We start from the raw sequence: 19,586 nt of genomic DNA on the forward strand, positions 1-19,586 counted from the left end.
CTTCCCCATGGCACTGACTCATCCAGAAAACACCCCCACATACTCCCTCTCCTCCCAGATCTGCCAGATCACTGTCACTCTCCCTGTTCCAATCTAGCAGCAGCTACCTACTGGCTCCTGCAGCCTGTCTGTTCCTCCAGTAGACAAGTGCCACCTCCCCCTTGCTCTGCCTGCAGAGGTTTTCACCTCTGCAACTCAACAAAGCAAAATCTCAGCAAAGGTGACACTGGATGGGGAAAGGGGCTCTTTGTCACAACTTGAAGCTGTGAGGGAGAAAGGTGACAAGCAGTGGGAGTCAAAGCTTAATACTGATGAACAACCAAGCTCTTTAAAACAACTTGCAGCTGAGCCTGTGCTTTAAGGACAAGGGTTTTGATGGATTGTTAACCAGGGAATCCCAGGTTTGGTGACAGAGAATTTCAGAAGCTTCTTAAGTGCTCCTGCAGCTTTCGCACCTGGACATGAGACCCTAAAGGTACCTACCACTTGACTACAATCCCAGTTTAGTCTCATAGGCAATATGTCTTCAGTAACTGCCACTGAAGGTGCACACAAAAGCATGAGATAGCAAGAGCTTTTGAACAAATCAGGAGTCCTCCTTAGTCCTTACTTCCAGAACTCCTCAGTCAGCATTCCAAAGCAATGTTTGGTTGTGAAAGGAAAGCCCCTGCAATGGCTAGAGCTTCAGCTGAGCTTAGTGGTACATGAAACATTCAGGACAAGGTGAGGGAGGAGTGCAGGCAGGGTTTGAGCACCCAGAGCAGTGTCTGCTGTCACCCTCTTCCCTCCCTGCTCTCAAACTAATGTCCTGAGCGAAGTGTAGGGAGAGGAGGGGAAGAATGCAACAAGGGGCACTGCTAGGGGGAGACCTTTGCCAGGCAAATCCTGTCTGTAAGTACTGAGATATCATAACCCCTTCCTTCATGTTCTGTTTTATTCAGCCCCTTCAAAGCCCGTCAGTTGTGTTGCAGAGTGGGGGAAGCAAAGGGGCATGGGAAAGGCGTACAGAAAGTCTCTGTAGCTGCTGACAGCATCTGGCTTTGAGTCTTTGGTTGTGCCCTTGTAGCTCTTTGCCTGGAAGCGATGTCAAATCCGCATGATTCCAGTGCCACCACCGAGTTTTTCTATGATATATGCCAAAAAAAAACCCAACCTGTGTTTTTCCTAAACTGTATCTTGAGTTTTGTTTCTATGTCTCTTCCATTAACCTGCACACCTGTTGTACTGACAGGACTTTGGAATGGCTGAGGAGTTTGCTACTAAAGCACTGGAGCTGAAACCGAAGTCTTACGAAGCTTACTATGCAAGAGCAAGGGCCAAACGCAGCAGCAGGTGAGGAAAGAGGGAAAGTGCCATGGGGCTCATCTCTTCAATCCTGGCCACACCAACATAGACAATCCACCCTCTAAAACCCCACCCCAGTGTCCCCATGGGAAGAAGTGGCAAGAGAAGGTTCATTAATGAGCTTACAAACCTCTCAAACTCCCAAGTAACACCCTGCCTCATTTGGGGATTTCTGGAGACAGAGGGATGTAGATGTTTTGAGAGGTTCACCTCAGTTGAACTTGGTCTGAACATCTTCCTGCACTGGAAAGCTTGCCACCAAAGTTGGGGCTTCTTTCAGAAATACACTTTAGAGTTCAACCACAACTTGGGCTCAAAGCACAATGTGACTCATGGAAGCCCTGTGGCCTGTGTTATGCAAGAGGGCAGACTCATTGATCACTGTGATCTCTTCTGTCCTTCAAACCCATGAACCTCTCTGTCCTACAGCACTTTCTGCAAGGCAGAAACCTCTGACCAGCTGTGCAGTGACTGTGCAAGGCCTGTGCCAGCCGCTGAGCTCTCTCAGCCCTTGTGCTCAGAGAACTGCAGCACTGGGATCTCTCTGCATCTCAGGTGGAGCCCTGGCTCTTGTTAACCTCCCTGAAGGCTAAAAGACATGAGATGAGATTCATTTCAGGACCAACCAATGCCATTCCTAAATGAGCAGGTTTGCTGTTGAGCCCCGTGCCCATGGGCTGGGTGCACTGGCATTGCACCTCTTGGGTTGAAGCAGCAGCCAAAATGCCCTTCATGGCAGTGCAGAACATCACCCATAGGCTGAGGTGTGTTGAGTCCAACTATGCAAGCATGAGAGCTCAGCAGACACCACCACCATTTGCCCTTCCATGCTGGAGGCCATGTGTGGAACCAGGCCCTTGGCCTGGGTGATGCTGTGCTGCTGGGCCTTGATGTGGGAGGTGAAGCTGTGACCTTCTGTTCTGCAGAGAAGTCCTGCTAAGCTGAGCCACACTGAATGTAATACTTTCCCTTTAGTGGTTTTCCTCTCCATTGTTTCAAAAACACTTGTAAGGAAGCATAGGAACTTTCCAGATGATATCAGCCTCCCCACAGAATCGTTTAGGTTGGAAGAGACCTTTGAGTCCAACCACTCCCACAGCACTGCCTTGGCCACCACTAAGCCATGGCCCTCAGCCCCACAGTTCCATGACTTTGGGATCCCTGCAGGGATGGGAACTCCCTCACCTCCCTGGGCAGCCTGGCACAGGGCTTAACAGGCCTTTTGGGGAAGAGATTTTTCCTGATATCCAATGTAAACCTCCTCTGGTGCAGCTTCAGGCTGTTTCCTCCTGTCCAGTCACTTGAGAGCAAAGACTGACCTCTACCCTGGCCACAGCCTCCTGCAGAGAGTTAAAAGGTCCGTCCTCAGCCTCCTCTTCTCCAGGCTCAACACCCCCATTCCCTCAGCCCCTCCCCAGCACCCTTGTGCTCCAGCCCCTTCCCCAGCTCCTCTGTCCGGCTCTGGCCACACTGCAGCTCCTCAGTGTCCCTCTGGCAGTGAGTGAGGGGCCCAACAATGAACACAGGTCTGTACAGAAGAAGCTGTCACCACTTTAACTTTTCCTCTCTATATCCCAGTTTGTGCTCAGCAGCACCCCAGAGATCAGCACAGTCCAGGGACCAGGAGGCTTGCCTCCAGCACAGACCCGAGGGAGCCCCTGAGCTCTGGAACCAGCCCTGGCACTGGATGTTCTTGGCATCAGGCAGAAGTTGGATTTTCACTGCTGTAGGCAGTTGCAGCTCTGTCAGAGCTGCTCTTGTTAACAGTAGTGGTGAGCTTGGTGCTTTTGTTACCCATGGTTTGGTTGCCCCTTTGCTTAAGGCACTGGCCAAGCTCATCCTGGTGCTGTGAGGGGTGATTAATGAACCTGTAACACACACTGCAGAGGCTCTGCTAGTCTGGGTTGTGCCATCTCAGGCCTGTGTTCCCCTTTTCTCCAGAATGACTGGCAACATTTCACAGAATCACAGAATCTGAAGGGTTGGAAGGGACCTGGAAAGCTCATCCAGTACAACCCCCCTGCCAGAGCAGCACCACCTAGAGTAGGGCACACAGGAACTCATCCAGCTGGGTTGGAATGTCTCCAGAGAAGGAGACTCCACAGCCCATCTGGGCAGCCCCTTCCAGTGCTCCCTCAGCTCAACAGGGAAGAAATTCTGCCTTGTGTTGCTTTGGAACCTCTTCTGTTCCAGCTTGTACCCATTGCCCCTTGTCCTATCATTGGCCATCACTGAGCACAGCCTGGCTCCAGCCTCCTCATACCCACCCTTGATGTGTTTGTAACATGAATGAGGTCACCCCTCAGGCTCCTCTTCTCCAAGCTGCAGAGCTCCAGCTCCCTCAGCCTTTCAGCACAAGGGAGATGCTCCACTCCCTTCAGCATCTCTGTGGCCCTGCACTGAACTCTCTCCAGCAGCTCCCTGTCCTTCTGGAACTGAGGGGCCCAGCACTGGACACAATATTCCAGGTGCAGCCTCAGGAGGGCAGAGCAGAGGGGGAGCAGAACCTCTCTGCACCTCCTGCCCACAGCCCTTCTAATCCAGCCCAGGCTGCCATTGGCCTTGTTGGCCATGAGGCCACGTTGCTGGCTCCTGCTCATCCTGCTGCCCACCAGCACCCCCAGCTCCCTTTCCCCTCCCCTGCTCTCTAACAGTTCATTCCCCAGCCTGTGCTGCTACATGGGGTTGTTCTTTCCCAGATGCAAGACTCTACACTTGCCCTTGGTGAATGTCATTGGATGTCTCCCTGCCCAACCCTCCAGCCTGTCCAGGGCTGGTTGAATGGCAGCACAGTCTCTGGGGTGTCAGCCACTGCCCCCAGTTCAGTATCATCAGCAAACGTGCTGCCAGTGCCTCTGTTCCCTCAGCAAGATCATTAATGAATAGATTGACCAGCCCCAGTCCCAGCATTGACCCCTGAGGGACTCCACTAGACACAGGCCTCCGACTAGCCCCTGCCCCATTGACCACAACTCTCTGCCTTCTTCCCTTCAACTAGTTCACAACCCACCTCACTCCTTGACCATCCAGCCCACACCTTCTCACTTTTGCTGCCAGGATGCTGTGGGAGAGGGTGTCAAATGCTTTAGTGAAATCCAGATAAAGCACATCCACTGCACTACCCCCTGCTTATGTCTTCAGAAAAGGAGGGTTGGTCAAACATGATTTCCCTTTGGTAAAACCACATTGACTTCTCCCAATGACCCTCTTGTCCTTTAAATGCCTGGAGACAGAGCCAGGATAAGTCATTCCATCACCTTTCCAGGGATGGAGGTGAGGCTGATGGGTCTGTAGTTACCCAGATCCTCCTTCTTACCCTTTTTGAAGTTTCCCTTTAGTTTGGATGAAATGAACCTGAGGGAGGCAGAGTCTGAGGGAGGCAGCGAGGGGTAACACTCCCAACCATTGCCAACACAAACAAACTACTTGAGAAGTGGACTTGAAAGGGACTCCCATCCCAAACCAGAGTCACTCCAGTTCTTTTCTATCCCTTTTGTCAAGCAGGCAGTTTTCAGCAGCCCTGGAGGACCTGAACGAGGCCATCAAGCTGTGTCCCAACAACAGGGAGATCCAGCGGCTGCTGGTGCGGGTGGAAGAGGAATGCAGGCAGGTCCAGCAGCAGCAGCAGCCTCCACCACCACCACTTCCCCCCAAGCCCGAGCCTGAAGCTCAGCACGAAGAGCTCTACCCTGTGCAAGATCTCTTTGAGGAGGAATACCTGGAGCAGGATGTAGAGAACGTTTCCATTGGCTTGCAGACAGAAGCCAGGTCAAACCAAGGGTTGCCCATCATCCAGAGCCCGCCTCAGTCCCCTGCTCACAGGGACTCTGCCTATATTTCTGGCTCACCTCTTGGTTCTCATCAGGTCTTTGATTTCAGGTCCAGCAGCTCTGTGGGTTCACCCACCAGGCAAGGTTATCAATCCACCTCTCCTGCTTTATCTCCCACTCACCAAAACTCACATTACAGACCCAGTCCTCCTCACACATCCCCAGCTCACCAGGGCTCCTCGTACCGCTTCAGCCCACCTCCAGTCAGTAGCCAAGGGATGGAATATCAAAGCCCACCACCTTCTCCTCTTCGTAGGGGCCCCCAGTACCGTGCCAGCCCCCCAGCAGAGAGCATGAGCGTGTACCGGTCACAGTCCGGTTCCCCGGTCCGTTACCAGCAGGAACCCAATGCTGTCAGCCAGCTCCCAGGCAGACCAAAGTCCCCTTTGTCCAAGATGACCCAGAGATCTTTCCAGATGCCTCAGCTCCCTGTGGCAGTGCCTCAGCAAGGGTTGAGGCTTCAACCAGCCAAGGCTCAGATCGTGAGGAGCAACCAGCCCAGCTCAGCTGTTCACTCGAGCACTGTGATGCCAAGTGGTGCTTACAGCCAAGTCACCCATTCCATGGCCAGCAAATACCAATCAGCCTCGGGGGAAATGGGAGTCAGCCAGAGCAGGTTGGTTTACCAGGGCTCAATTGGGGGCATTGTGGGTGACAGCAGGCCTGTGCAGCACGTGCAGGCGAGCCTCAGCGCCGGAGCCATCTGCCAGCACGGAGGCTTGGCTAAAGAAGACCTTCCTCAGAGACCATCCTCAGCATACAGGGGAGGGATGAGGTACAGCCAGACACCTCAGATTGGGAGAAGCCAATCCGCTTCCTACTACCCAGTGTGTCACTCCAAGCTGGACCTGGAACGTTCTCCCCTCCCCACCTCTCAGCTGGGTTCCCCAGACGTGTCTCATCTCATCAGAAGACCCATCACGGTGAACGCCAGCGAAATCAAACCTCACCCGCCAACTCCAAGGCCGCTGCTCCACTCCCAGAGTGTTGGCCTCCGCTTCTCTCCTTCCAGCAACAGCATCTCCTCCACCTCCAACCTGACTCCCAACTTCCGCCCTTCCTCTTCCATCCAGCAGATGGAGATCCCCCTCAAACCAGCTTATGACAGGTCATGCGACGAACTCTCGCCGGTGTCCCCTACTCAAGGGGGTTACCCCAGCGAACCAGCTCGTTCCAGGACCACCCCATTCATGGGGATTATAGACAAAACAGCTCGGACTCAACAGTACCCACACCTCCATCAACAGAGCAGGACCTGGGCCGTGTCATCAGTGGACAGCATCATCAGCCCGACATCTCCCGGTAACCTCCCTCAACCTGAATCGTTTAGCCCACCTTCTTCAATCAGCAACATTGCCTTTTATAACAAAACCAACAATGCACAGAATGGCCACTTGCTAGAGGAAGACTATTACAGCCCCCATGGGATGCTGGCTAACGGGTCTCGGGGAGATCTCTTGGAGAGAGTCACCCAAGCCTCTTCGTATCCAGACGTCAAGGTAGCCAGGACGCTGCCTGTGGCTCAGGCCTACCAGGACAACCTCTACAGGCAGCTCTCCAGGGACTCCAGGCAAGGGCAAACATCCCCAATCAAACCAAAGAGACCATTTGTGGAGTCTAATGTGTAAAAAGAACGCTTGTTGGAGTAAGACCCTTCCCCCCCTTTCCTCTTTCCCTCATGTTTGCAGAACACACACATCACTTCCAAGCTTGATTTCCATGTAGATTCCTCATGATGATGATGATGATGATGATGAGTTTTGTTTCTCTTTGGTAGCTCCATGACCAAGTTGCTCCTGGTACTTTTTGTGTGGTGGCCACACAGCCATTGCACGTCCTTCAAGCCCTCACATCCCCTCCCCAGCTGACCTTCAAACCCCAACAGCAGCCACTCCACTAGAGCTTGGCCAAATCCAGATAAGCTCCTAAGCAGGATCATACTTAATACATGGGGTGGGGTGGTCCAGAAGCATCTCCCTCCTCAGCAGGGGATAAACCAGCTCTTTTCTGGGGTTGTTTTTATCAAGAGACAGTTTAAAGCAGTTTCTTTTTGATCTTAGAGGGATAATTCCCAGTGGGAGGGAGCAGAGCAGGGATCACAGGAGCCTTTTCCCCAAGTCCCCATGCGAGCCAGGGTCATTTTGCCTCTTTTAAACCCAAGGAGCAGATGATCCACAGCAGCCAAGGGCGTATATGCTTAAATACTAAGCAGCTATGCACAACCACCATCCTACTTCACCCAGCAATCCAATCCCTTTGTTGTTTAATCATCCCATCAAGCAGAGAGAGGTGGGAATCACACACAGCTCTGCTGCTTTCCAGGCTACCTGCTGGGTTCCCCTGTGACCCTGGATTTGCTCTGGGTTGATTTTCCAAGAAGAGATTCCAGTTGCTCCTTTGTACAATGAGGGAAATGGCCAGAAACCTCTCATGGGAGCTGAGAAGCAACAGCTTCTCCCCACCATTAACAGAGCCCTCACACACAAGCTTTGGGAGTTTATTTGATGGGAGATTATTTACCTGCAAGGAAAAACAAAAGATCAGGCTTAGAAAATTGAATTGAAGGAGGAAAAATGCCCCTTTTGTGTTTGTTTTTACTCGGTTTGATTAGAATGGTGCATTTTGGTTCCTGAGACGGGAAGGGTCCTGTGCAAACCCAACCCTGCAGCTTTGAATCCCAGTGTTCCATCCCTCTAAGAGACCATCTTTGGCTTTTTCAAGGGCTGTAGTTAAAAGAAAGAGACTCCTGACTGATTTCTGCCACCTGTCTCAGGACATTTGGTGTCTGTTTGGGTTGGTTTCTTGGTTTGGGCCTTGTTTTTTTTGAAGCCAAATGCCAATCACATCAAGACATTGCCTTTTTTTTATAGGGTTTGCAATGACTTCTCAGTTCTCCTCCAACATTTTAGGGTTGGGGAAGGGTGGAGGAGCTTTCTTTACAGCCTCATTTCTTACTTTGGGGGGGGGGGCTTTGTAATTTGCCTTTTCACTTACTGAGGACAAAGGATGGGAGAGGGAGAACCCCAGAGCTTGTTTCAAAGCAAAACAGTGCCTGTGTTGCCCTTGTTCAACCTCACTCATATCAACTCCTCAGAGGGGTTTCAGTGCAGAGCAGTTTCCAAAGGGCTATGAGAATAGATTGCAAGACTTCTTGAACCAACCCATGGGCTCCAGCCTCTGCTGACATCAATTTATACTAGCTAAGGCCTTGGTCTGAGACTCTGAAGTAAAACCTGGCTTCACTGGGGCTTCTGTTGTTGGGTTTTCGCCTTGCTGGGACATGCACACCTTGGGATGATGGAAGCCTGTGTCCCACAGACACCTTGAGAGCATTCAGGAGCTGTTTCTTCTCTGGGATTTGGGGCTTTTTATGCTCTTTGGGGCTCTCTGGTCTTTGTCCAAGCCAGTACTTGGGTTGAGGTCGATGTTTTCTCTCTTGAGGTGGCTCTTTGCTTTGCTCTAAGGTTTTATGAGGTGGGGTTGGTCTGGGGGAACCCCTCACTAGGATGAGCTGCCCGTGGCCTTGGGGACACTCATCTCCACACACTAGTTCTCTCTTTGCTAAGGGCACATGATGGGTTTTTTGGTTCCTTCCTCTTTTTTGAAGCAGCATGTTCTGCTTTGTAATAAGCAACCAATTCCTCCCCCATCCACAACACTCCTGGAGCAGAATTGGCTTCACTCCACACCCCCCCTACCCTCCAGCTTTCTGATCATAGACTCATACAATGGTAGGGGCTGGAAGGGACCTTTAGAGATCATCCCAGTCCAACCCCCCTGCAGAAGCAGCTCCCACCTAACCAGTGGCTTCCACCTGATCAATGGCTTCCTACCCTGAGTTGCTTCTTTGAAAGGCAAAACCAACCCCATCCAGCCCCATCCCTGTTTGATCCAAACAGGCTGCTGCCAGAACTTGCCTGTGCTTTGCTTTCACTCTTCACTCCCTCATGTTCCAGGTACTTCCCTTCCAAAACATCCCCTCCCAGCACTTGTGTGTCTCACTTTGGGGGTCGATGGAGCTGGTTTTTAAGGGACCAAAAGAGAACAGCTCCCACTTTTAACCACGAGCACTAAGCTGAGAGAAGCAGCTGAGAGGTTTAAATAAGCAGCAGTTTGTTCACAGTGACCATGTGTTGCCATTTCTCACAGTGTTCTTGCACTAATGGCTTTCCAGCTGTTCTCTCTCTGTACATGGGTGCACTTTACTGTTTGAATTCGGTCCTGTGCTCAGTCCCTTGGATGTTGAAGCGTTGAGCAGTGTCTTCAGTAGGAAACAGCAAACCCATCTCTTGTCTCTCAGTGTGTTTCTCAAGAAGAAATGGGGGGAGGGGGAAAGAAAGGGGAAGGAACAGAGCAATGAATCAGAGCATTTATAGCACAAGAAGTGACTCCTGTATATAAGCACCAAGCAGATGGAGGCATTTCTTTAACTGCTAAATGGTTTGCAGTGGGTTTAAAGCACTTCCCCAGCGATTCTCTAAGGGGCAGCTGAGGCAGGATGGCTGCTGCAGGCTGCAGGTAGGGAAGGAGCACACCAATCCCTTGGAAAAACCCTTCACACAGTCCCCTGTGTCCTCCAAGTCGATGTTTTTGGGCAAGAAGCAGTGAGGAGTTGGTGGCCTGCTTTTGTGAGCATGGCTTGGTGGAGCACGAGGCTCAGGTAGCTGGTGGCACCTTGCTCTGGTATCTTAGGCTTGGCTCTGAGCAGCCTGGATTGTGTTGGGGGAGCATGTGAAGAGTTTCAGGTGCTGTCCTGTCCATGCTATGTGTGTAATGATGCTGTGGGTAATGAAGATGTGGGGTGATGCTGCCAGCAGTGCCCTTCCCAGCTGCAGTGGCACCTCTGGCAAGGCCCTGCCTGGCGAGCAATCAGGATCCTTCAGCTCAACCCACTAAAACAGGTTCCTGAGCCACTTTAGGGGGATCATACCAAAGCCTGAGGATCTGCTCCTCTGCCCACAGGTGCTCTGAGCTCTGGTGATGCAGCTGCCAATCTGAAACGTTCTCTCTCAGCTTCGGGGGTGGGATTCTGCCACAGCCCTCAGCAGGGATTCACCACCAGCTTTGGCTCCCAGGTGGAGAGGATGCTCTGTCCCAGGGGAGGGGATACCCACCTGGCAGAGGGTTCTGCAGGGATCCCCACAGCCACATTGGAGAGCTTTGAAAGCAGTTGGTGCTTAGGAAAGGGGAAGGTTTCCCACAGACAGATCCCTCAGGATCTATCTCCAGAGGCCAAAGTGCCGCTCGGGAGGCTGCAGGCAGGATGGCTCCTGACAAACTCAAGTGTGCCCTTCTTCCCCCTGGCACCAGCACCCACAGTGAGGGTCCTGCCAAGCACTGAATTTGTAGCTTTGCTCCTTTTACCCTTCTGATTCCTTTAACCCTTTCCATCAAGCTTGGGTGAGCGTGAACGTGTGCGTGACAAACCCAACCTGAGCCATACTTGGATTAGGGCTGGAACCAAGGGTGGCTGCTGAGATTTGGAGTGATTCAATCCCTTGATTCAGGGTTCCCCAGAAGAAGTTGAGCTTAAACCCCTCCCCCCTACCTCTTCAAGTGCCAGCCTTACCTAGAGAAAAGCAAGCCGGTGTGTGCCTGCTCGTCCTCCGCCTTCCTTGGCAGAGGGGGCTCCGTGGGGAGCTGCCGCCAGCTCTTTGGTCTTTTGGCTTTTAGCCTTGGGGAAAGTGGAGCTAATTCTTGTCTCCAAAGTGAAGGGGGGGTTATGTTTTACAAAGCCAAGGGCTTTAGGGGAAGAGCTGTTGTACCTGCTGGGATCTCTGCCTTCAACCCCCCATGCCCAAAGTCTGGCGGGGGCAAGTGTCGGGACACAAAGCACAACGGTTGGAAGTGAAACCCTGCCTTGGGTTTGGGGTTGTGTGGGGTTTGTTTTTTGGTTCAGCTCGTGAGGGTTTTTTTGTTTGTGTGAATAACTGCTGGATTTTCATCCAATCAAAGTCTTGTTTTCTCTAAAACCAAACACTAAAGGGCTCAATTCCTTAGCAAAGACACATCTGTGTCCAACTCCCGACTTACCGCAGCTGGATCTCACCCACGACCAACAGCAGCTGAGAGCCAACAGGCACCAAAACCCACCCTTCCTGCTCATTTCAAGGTGCTGGGGGAGTCAACAACCCCAAGGCTCATCCAACAGGATGGAACCCTAAGAGTTGGGAAAACACACAGAGCTGCTTTTTGGTTTGCCAACAGACTTGTTTTGGTCCCTTGCCAGGTGACACCGCTCAGTGAGTTGAGTGATCGTGGGTGGGGGGAAGTTGAAATGGGGCTGCCTGGCTGGGCACTGAGAAAAAACAGGCACTGGCTGCTGTGGGAAGTCCATTTGATCACCTAAAGACTCATTGGGGACTCTGCCAGTGCTGACAGTGTCACTTTCCCCTCCCCTCCTCTCCTTGTCCAGCCCTTTTCTTTCCTCCTCATCAGCGTTTTCGTCTCCCTCCCATCTCCACACCTGAGAGGACCCCAGTTCGGTACAAACACACTCCACCACCAAGCACCACTTTGTGCTTTGTACAGTTGCCATCCTCTGAGACACTTGGCTGGGAAGATCTTTAAGACACTTAACAGTTTTCCTTTAGCTTTTCTATAACTCTGATGTAAAGGACTTTCCTCTGTACAGTATATTATTCAATGCATGTTCCGTTTCTCTCTTTACTGATATTATCCAACACCACACAGTCATGATATTGGGCAGTGGGAAGAGCAGCCCCTGCCAACAGCAAGAGGCTCTTGGGCCTCATCCATAAAGGAAAGAAGAAAACATAAGGGAGGTTTTTTTTCTTGTCCTTTGCTGTATTTGCTTAAGCAGAGTTTTCTTGTCTGTACATGTGAGCTGTGAGATAGATGTGAAAAGTTCAACAGAATGCCTTCCTTTCACCTTCCCTTTTACCCTGCCCCCCCCCCCCCAATGTATACAGGTTGTAATCTGTACAATGAAAACTGTATGTATGAAAAGAAAAGAAACAAAATGTACTTATTTATAAATGGTTAACACTTGGAACAGAATGTCAGGCCTGGTGTTTAACCCATGTGTGAGGAGCAGAAGAAATAGAGCCAGGGACATCGAGGAACTGGTTGGCACCAAGGGGATGGAGGTCACAGAATCCCAAGGGTTGGAAGGCACCTGGAAAGCTCATCCAGTACAACCCCCCTGCCAGAGCAGCACCTAGAGTAGGGCACACAGGAACTCATCCAGCTGGGTTGGAATGTCTCCAGAGAAGGAGACTCCACAGCCCATCTGGGCAGCCCCTTCCAGTGCTCCCTCAGCTCAACAGGGAAGAAATTCTGCCTTGTGTTGCTTTGGAACCTCTTCTGTTCCAGCTTGTACCCATTGCCCCTTGTCCTATCATTGGCCATCACTGAGCACAGCCTGGCTCCAGCCTCCTCACACCCACCCTTGATGTGTTTGTAACGTGAATGAGGTCACCCCTCAGGCTCCTCTTCTCCAAGCTGCAGAGCCCCAGCTCCCTCAGCCTTTCAGCACAAGGGAGATGCTCCACTCCCTTCAGCATCTCTGTGGCCCTGCACTGAACTCTCTCCAGCAGCTCCCTGTCCTTCTGGAACTGAGGGGCCCAGCACTGGACACAATATTCCAGGTGCAGCCTCAGGAGGGCAGAGCAGAGGGGGAGCAGAACCTCTCTGCACCTCCTGCCCACAGCCCTTCTAATCCAGCCCAGGCTGCCATTGGCCTTGTTGGCCATGAGGCCACGTTGCTGGCTCCTGCTCATCCTGCTGCCCACCAGCACCCCCAGCTCCCTTTCCCCTTGCCTACTCTCTAACAGTTCATTCCCCAGCCTGTGCTGCTGCATGGGGTTGTTCTTTCCCAGATGCAAGACTCTACACTTGCCCTTGGTGAATGTCATTGGATGTCTCCCTGCCCAACCCTCCAGCCTGTCCAGGGCTGGTTGAATGGCAGCACAGTCTCTGGGGTGTAAGATGCTGCCCATAGCCAAAAACAGGGGAAGGAACTGCCTCAGGGAGTTTTCTGCTTTCAGTTGTGGAAAGCACAGCTTGGTGCTGTGGATTTTGGAGCCCTGCAGCTCCCCCAGAAGCCAAATATCTGCTCACTGCAGCCCTGCCCAAAGCCAGGGTTTGGGTTGGCAGCTGAACACCCCTGGCAGCTGGGAGCAGGGCTGGAAGGACATGGCACATTGGGGTTGTGGGCAAAAGAAACTCCAGCCTGGGCCTTTTTGGAGCTGCATCTGCTTTGTGGCACTGGGATCTGGGAGCTTCATCCACATGGTTTCTTCCCAGAAGGAAGAGAGGTTGCTTTCAGCAGAGCCCATTTCTCAGGGATGCAGCTTCTCCTGGCCTTGGGCATTTCCCTGGGCACAGCCAGTGCATGGCCAGACCCTGGAGATGTCCCCACAGAGTCACTGCTGAGCTTTGCAACTCTGGGAGCTTGGCCCAGGGCCTGGAAAGAGCAATCCCATCCCAAATCCCTCCCCAAGACCCTCAGGCAGCTCCCCCAGCTCATGGGAGCTCGAGGGTAAAGGATGAGCTGGGGAAGCAGAGACAGGAGGAGAACATGGTTAACTGCAAAAATTTATTGAGTCAGGAGCATCCACTGAGCAGACAACACCATGGGAGAAGGGGAAAACACTTTGGACACAAAGACACTGAAGTGTCTGGGCTGCCAGGGAGGGGAAATCTCAGCCATGGCAAGCGTCCCCTCTGCCCATCAGCACTGAGAAGGGCCTTTGGGGTTGCCATTGGGCTCCCACTGCCCTGAGCCCCCCCATCCTTCATGCCCCTGCCAGCCTCTGCCCCTGGCACAGCTGTGCCCACAGTGCTGGGGAGCTCACCAAGGAAGGTGAAGGCCAAGCAAGGCTGAAGCCAATAGGCAACGTTACACTGACAAGCGTGTCCTTGTCACCCTGAGCCACAGAGAACCCCAAAGGCACAGGGTACACAGGAACATCCCACCAACACCATGAGGAGCCTGTGGGAGCTGGGGGACATCAGTGGCTGCTGCTCAGAGGGCTGTCTCCCTCTGTCAGGGTCTTGAAGTCCATGGACAGAGCCATCTCCTCAGCTAGCTGCGGGCGCTTCCAGTCGTCCCGTGTCAGTACATAGCCCACCACCAGCCCAAAAGCCACCAGCAGCACCCCCAAGGTGTTGGCTAGGACCCCCTCGGGCACAAAATGGCTGTAGGAGTCACTGTAGGGGTGAGGGAGATGTTCAAGAGTGTGGCTGGGACAACTCTTCCTCATCCTCAGGGCACACACACCCTGGGGAAGTTGCCTTTTCCCTGTATCAGAGCCAAGAGGGGAGAGGCTGGGTACTGCTCACTTAGGGGAGGTGCCACCACATTCTTGGTGCCAGCAAACTGCACCTCCCCCTGCCAGAGGTGCCCCTGCTTTCTGGGGTGCCCCATCCTCAGGGGCATGGGGGGGTGACAACACTCTCCTGCAGAGAAGTAACTCAGGGGTTTTAACCCCATCCCCAAAGAAAACTGGTGCAGGATCCAGCCCTTGTTAAACATCACGTTGGGAAGTGACTCAGCAGCAGAACTAAAGGCCTCAGGGGGGGAAATTTAGTAGCCACAGCTTGAACAAGGGCTGAGGGTCAGGGAGGTCTGAAGGGCTACAAATTCCCCCTTTCAAGCTTGGTCACCCACCTGATGTTGAAGAGAAGCATCTCAGTGATGCCCAGCAAGCAGGTGCCAATGGAGAGGGCAAAGAGGGTGATGCCAAAGAAGATGTGCAGGGGTTTGCAATGGCCACGTAGAGAGAAAGAAGCGCCAGGGAACAAGAAGAAATCACAGCCAAGGAGCCACTGTTGGGGTACAGGGATGTTTCAGGGTGCTGTAGGGGCTCTTCCCTCTCTCAGAGGACCCAGGGAGTCCCCAGCCCTCACCTGCAGCAGGTAGAGCAGGAAGGCAGTCATCCCACACCAGCTGTGCAGGCTGTACATGTCGGGGATGCCCTTGGCCCGGTGTGACTCAAACACAGCGATGATGCCTGAGGAGAGGAGCCTGGCACACCTGGGGCTGGATCTAACCCCATCCATCTCCCTGCCCTGGTCCTGGATCCAACCCTAGCTACCCCCCTGCCCTGGATCCAGTCCCATCCATCCCCCTGCCCTGGCCCCAGAGCTGGATTCAACCCCATCCATCCCTTGCCCTGGATCCAACCCCATCCATCCCCAAGCCCTGTCCCAGTACTGGATCCAACCCCATCCATCCCCCTGCCATGGCCCCAGGGCTGGATCCAACCCCATCCATCCCCCTGCCCTGGGGCTGGATCCAACTCCATCCATCCCCCTGCCCTGGCCCTGGCTCTGGATTCAATCCCAGCCATCCCCCCTGCCCTGGACCTGGGTCTGGATCCAACCCCATCCATCCCTTGCACTGGATCCAACCCCATCCATCCCCCTGCCATGGTCCCAGGGCTTGATCCAACCCCACCCATCCCCCTGCCTTGGCCCTGGATCCAACCCCAGCTGTCCCCCTGTCCTGGCCCTGGCCCTGGGTCCAACCTCATCCACCCCCCTGCCCTGGATCCAACTCCATTCTTCCCCCTGCCCTGGGGCTGGGTCCAACCCCATCCATCCCTTGCCCTGGATCCAATCCCATCCATGCCCCTGCCCTGGCCCCAGAGCTGGATTCAACTCCATCCATCCCCCCTGTACCCAGAGCTGGATCTAACCCCATCCACTCCCCTGACCTGGGGCTGGATCCAACCCCATCCTCCCCCTGCCCCAGGGCTGGATTCAACCCCATCCATCCCTTGCCCTGGATCCAACCCCATCCATTCCCCTGCCCTGGCCCTCGATCCAACCCCATCCATCCCCCTGCACCCAGGGCTGGATCCAACCCCATCCATCCTCCTTCTCACTCATTCCTGGAGCTCACTCACCTACGAGAGCGAAGAGCAGGGCCAGTCCATGCAGTAGGGCGTGCAGAGCCTTGGTGGAGCGCTTGGCTTCCTGCCTCAACACCCGATAAACCAGGAGAGCTGCCAGACACAGAGCTGAGCACCCACGGGTGACCCCCCCCCCCACACACACACACCTCCACAGCACCTCACATCACCCAGGGCTGTGGGAGAGGGGAAAGATAGGCAGGATGGGGGCTGTACAGTCCTGCTCACCGTCAGCTTGGAGGAAAACCATGCCCAGCACCATGCAGAGAGGGTGGGCGTTGAACTGGAAGGGGCTGTGCCAGGCCACACCACCCCGGTAGCGGCCCAGCCAGGCGCCGGTGGTTGCCAACAGCGACAGGCCCAGCACCTGAGACACCACCACATAGGCCAAGAGGCCGGAGGGGCTGGGGGGAGGCAGGGCCATCTCCATGGCAACCTGAGGGGACACAGAGGGAGGGGAAACAGAGCCCAGGGTGGGGATTTCACCCTCCCTCACCTTCATTCTCACCTGCCACAGCTGCGGCCGGTCGCTTCCTGGTGCTGCATCACCGTCGCTGCCTCACACACATACACACACACACACGGAGGTGGCTCCGGCACTCCTGGCTCTGCTCTCAGCCTCCAGCCTGCTCCTGCCACTCCTCAGCATTGCCCCTTCCCCAGCTCACCCACCCCCACAGCACCAGAGCAAGCCCTGCCAGAGGAAGGCAGCGTAGGGATGAGTGAGGCTGATCCTCAGGGACAGAAGCAAACCCCCTGTGCTGAGGTGAAATGTCAGCCAGAGCCATCCCACAGCCCCCCACAGCACACTAAGGTGATCAGGGGGCTGGAGCAGCTTCCTGAGAAGGAAAGGCTGACCCTCAAGGACACAGGGGTGAAATGTCAGCCTGAACCATCCTGTGGGGAGTTTTGTAGAGACTTGGCTAGAGAAAAGAGGACATGATAGAATACAGCTGGTTAGGCAGTGAGCACTAAGCGATAAGCTACTGGACTCCTGCTCAAGGCCGTGAGAGCAAGAGAGTGGTATGATAACAGGATGAGAAAATCAGGAGCCTGGTTTGGGCTGAGCAGCCACAAGCATCCGAAGCATGTTGAAATGGGGGGGGGGGGTCGTACGTAATTGGGAACCAATGATGAGCTTAGCTTTTGCAATATGTATGAGCCTGATTATTGTATCTATAAAAGAGTTGTATCTTTGCAAATAAAGTTGAGACTTGTTGCACTACAGGGTGGGCTTGTCTCCCGTCGTCTTCAGCAAATGGTGACCCCGACGCGATACACGAAGGACGTGATATACCGACTGGGCGCCACGGCGGAGCGACGAAGGGGTTCGGGTCCTATGCAGCAAGGACGGCAATAAGCGTGAAAATTGGGAACACGCCGTGCCCTGGGTGACCGTATAGACGAGCCCGGCCGATACGTGCCGCCGGACCTTGAAGGGCTGCAACAGCACGCTGACAAATAGGTATGGAAAGGCAAGTGGCATATAATTTATTTACTGCATTCTTGCAGAAGCGGCAGATAAAGCGTATAGATCTGCAAAAAGAACTACCAGGGTTGTTAGCTTATGGGTATGCTAAGGGAGTGTTTCAGAATCCACAGACAGTGCATGAATTGAGCGAATGGCGTAAATTTGGGGATTTGCTGTGGGAAGCTACCCTGGAGGACGATGAGATAGCTGAAAAGTTAGGGAAGCTTTGGAAGATAGTGTATAATGATTTATTGCAACATCAGGCAGAAAAGAAGGCTGCTGAGCACGCATCAGCAGCACAGAGTAAGAATAAAAATTATGAGCATGACTGGTTCCAACCCACCCCTCTGGCTCCTACCGTCTCAAAAGTAGTTCTCCCCCCCCCGCGTGTAGAAAATGACCCTGAAGGCACGCATGGGGTACGAGAACCATATGAGCCATCAGCCCCTCCTGGGGAACGAGAGTGCCGGCCTAAAGAGCCCCCGCCTCTCCCCCCGCCACTTAGTGAGCCTGTCCCTGGGGCAGAGAGTGAACTGGCAGAGGCACCGAGAGTAGCGCCGGGAGAAGCGCCGGGAGAGGGGTTGAGAGCAGCGCCGGGAGCGGCGCTGAGGCGGATGATACCGAGAAAAAAGAAAAAGGTTCTTCTCTACACAAGAGTTTTTGCAAAGTCAGAGAGGCGAAGGGTCTTCGGAGCAGAGCCCCCGCGGGAGAGCTGCTTCCCATTCGAGCCCAACCCGCCGAGTTACCCCTGGGACGACTTGCAGGGGAATGCCAAGTGGGCGGAGTCGGGTGGGGGTGCAGCGCAGGATGATCAGAGGAGAGTGGGGGAGCGCGACCCCGTGTTAGACTGGGCACCATCGGGCACGCGGGGGAAGAAAAAGAAAACACGGGAGAGACTAATACCGACTGCGCCGCCGGCGCCGGGGACGGCACGGAGTGAGCCAGACCCCCCCGCCCATTCCATCCGCAGCCGCCGCCGCGCAGCCGCTTCCCGCGCCCGGTCAGTGTCTCCGGTGCCCCCACACACACACCGCGCCGAGACCGTCGGCCCCGGCCCTCACGGACCGCTGGGCTCGTCCTTTCCATCCTCAGTCCCTTGCCTCAAAGAGTGTAAAAACTGTTGGTCGTGATGTTATGCCTTTTGCTGTAAATGTGATGATGAATAGTGGTTTTCTTACAGTGGAAACTTTCTAAGGCGTTTTGGGTGTCGGGAATGGAACTTGGAAGAACAGAACATTTTGGCATTGAGAAGCTAAAAGGTGGTTTATGTTGATGCTTCAAATGATTGTAGTAAATGGTTTTAGACAATTTCAACAACCCAAGCAAAACATGAGGCTTACACTGGCCAAAGCAATCAATCAGTCTACAATATGTTTATCAATGGCCACTCCAGATAATCCTTTTTCTACCTGTTTGGTGGGAGTTCCATCAGATGTGGTAATGGCAAAGTTGACAACTGGGATTTGATCATTTCATGGTTGCCAATAATAACAACAGAGCCACAGGAGTTAGAATTATTGGGATCTATAAAGATGGATTTTTGTGTTATGTTTAATTTTACCAGCAATACCAAAACATTTGGGACAGAATGTGGATCCCATCCTGGGCGTGTATAAGAACACAACATCTTGGTGCAATTATACTTCACCAAAAAGATCCAGGTCTTGTGCTTGTACAGTTACCAAAGGGAATTTTTCTGATCTGTGGGGACCAGGCATGGCCTGGAATACCCTCGAGATTACAAAGGGGACCATGCAGTTTGGGACAACTGACGATCTTGATGCCTAATCATACAATGATTTAGAAACATCATTGTCCAAAACAATTTGTGCATGCATTTACTGGCGAATGTGATGACCATGTTACCTTTGGTCTCCCTCAACAATAATAGCAACTAGTATATTTGCTCCAGGTGTAAGAGTATCTGCTTTATTAACTCAGCTATGCAAATTAGGATACTGGCCTAGCAAACAAAGTAACCAAACCTCAATGACATTAGAAGACTTGATTAGTAATGTAAGTAGTATTAGCCATACAACTTTGCAACATAGACCTGCTAGA

The 19,586-nt window shown here is 53.3% G+C and overlaps 2 protein-coding genes across 7 annotated transcripts in view; one reads left to right on the forward strand and one right to left on the reverse strand.

Moving 5' to 3' along the window:
* Positions 1 to 12,152, forward strand: part of LOC133628672 (protein TANC2-like) — a 300,674-nt gene extending 288,522 nt beyond the window's left edge. For all 6 annotated transcript variants that reach the window (XM_062017099.1, XM_062017100.1, XM_062017102.1 and 3 more), the window contains 2 exons: positions 1,232 to 1,332; positions 4,849 to 12,152. In XM_062017099.1, the coding sequence (XP_061873083.1) occupies positions 1,232 to 1,332; positions 4,849 to 6,802 (2,055 nt within the window). In that variant the 3' untranslated portion in view covers positions 6,803 to 12,152. The remainder of the gene's footprint in view (positions 1 to 1,231; positions 1,333 to 4,848) is intronic.
* Positions 12,153 to 14,149: 1,997 nt separating this feature from the next.
* LOC104550072 (transmembrane ascorbate-dependent reductase CYB561) lies at positions 14,150 to 16,484 on the reverse strand. The gene is made up of 5 exons (XM_062017052.1): positions 16,283 to 16,484; positions 16,049 to 16,147; positions 15,048 to 15,151; positions 14,809 to 14,966; positions 14,150 to 14,348 (listed from the first exon to the last, which is right to left on the reverse strand). Exons 1-5 carry the CDS (start codon positions 16,482 to 16,484, stop codon positions 14,150 to 14,152), a joined length of 762 nt encoding a protein of 253 aa, XP_061873036.1.
* Between the last annotated feature and the right edge of the window lie 3,102 nt (positions 16,485 to 19,586).

Source organism: Colius striatus, chromosome W (assembly GCF_028858725.1).
Source record: "Colius striatus isolate bColStr4 chromosome W, bColStr4.1.hap1, whole genome shotgun sequence".
Taxonomy (NCBI): domain Eukaryota; kingdom Metazoa; phylum Chordata; class Aves; order Coliiformes; family Coliidae; genus Colius; species Colius striatus.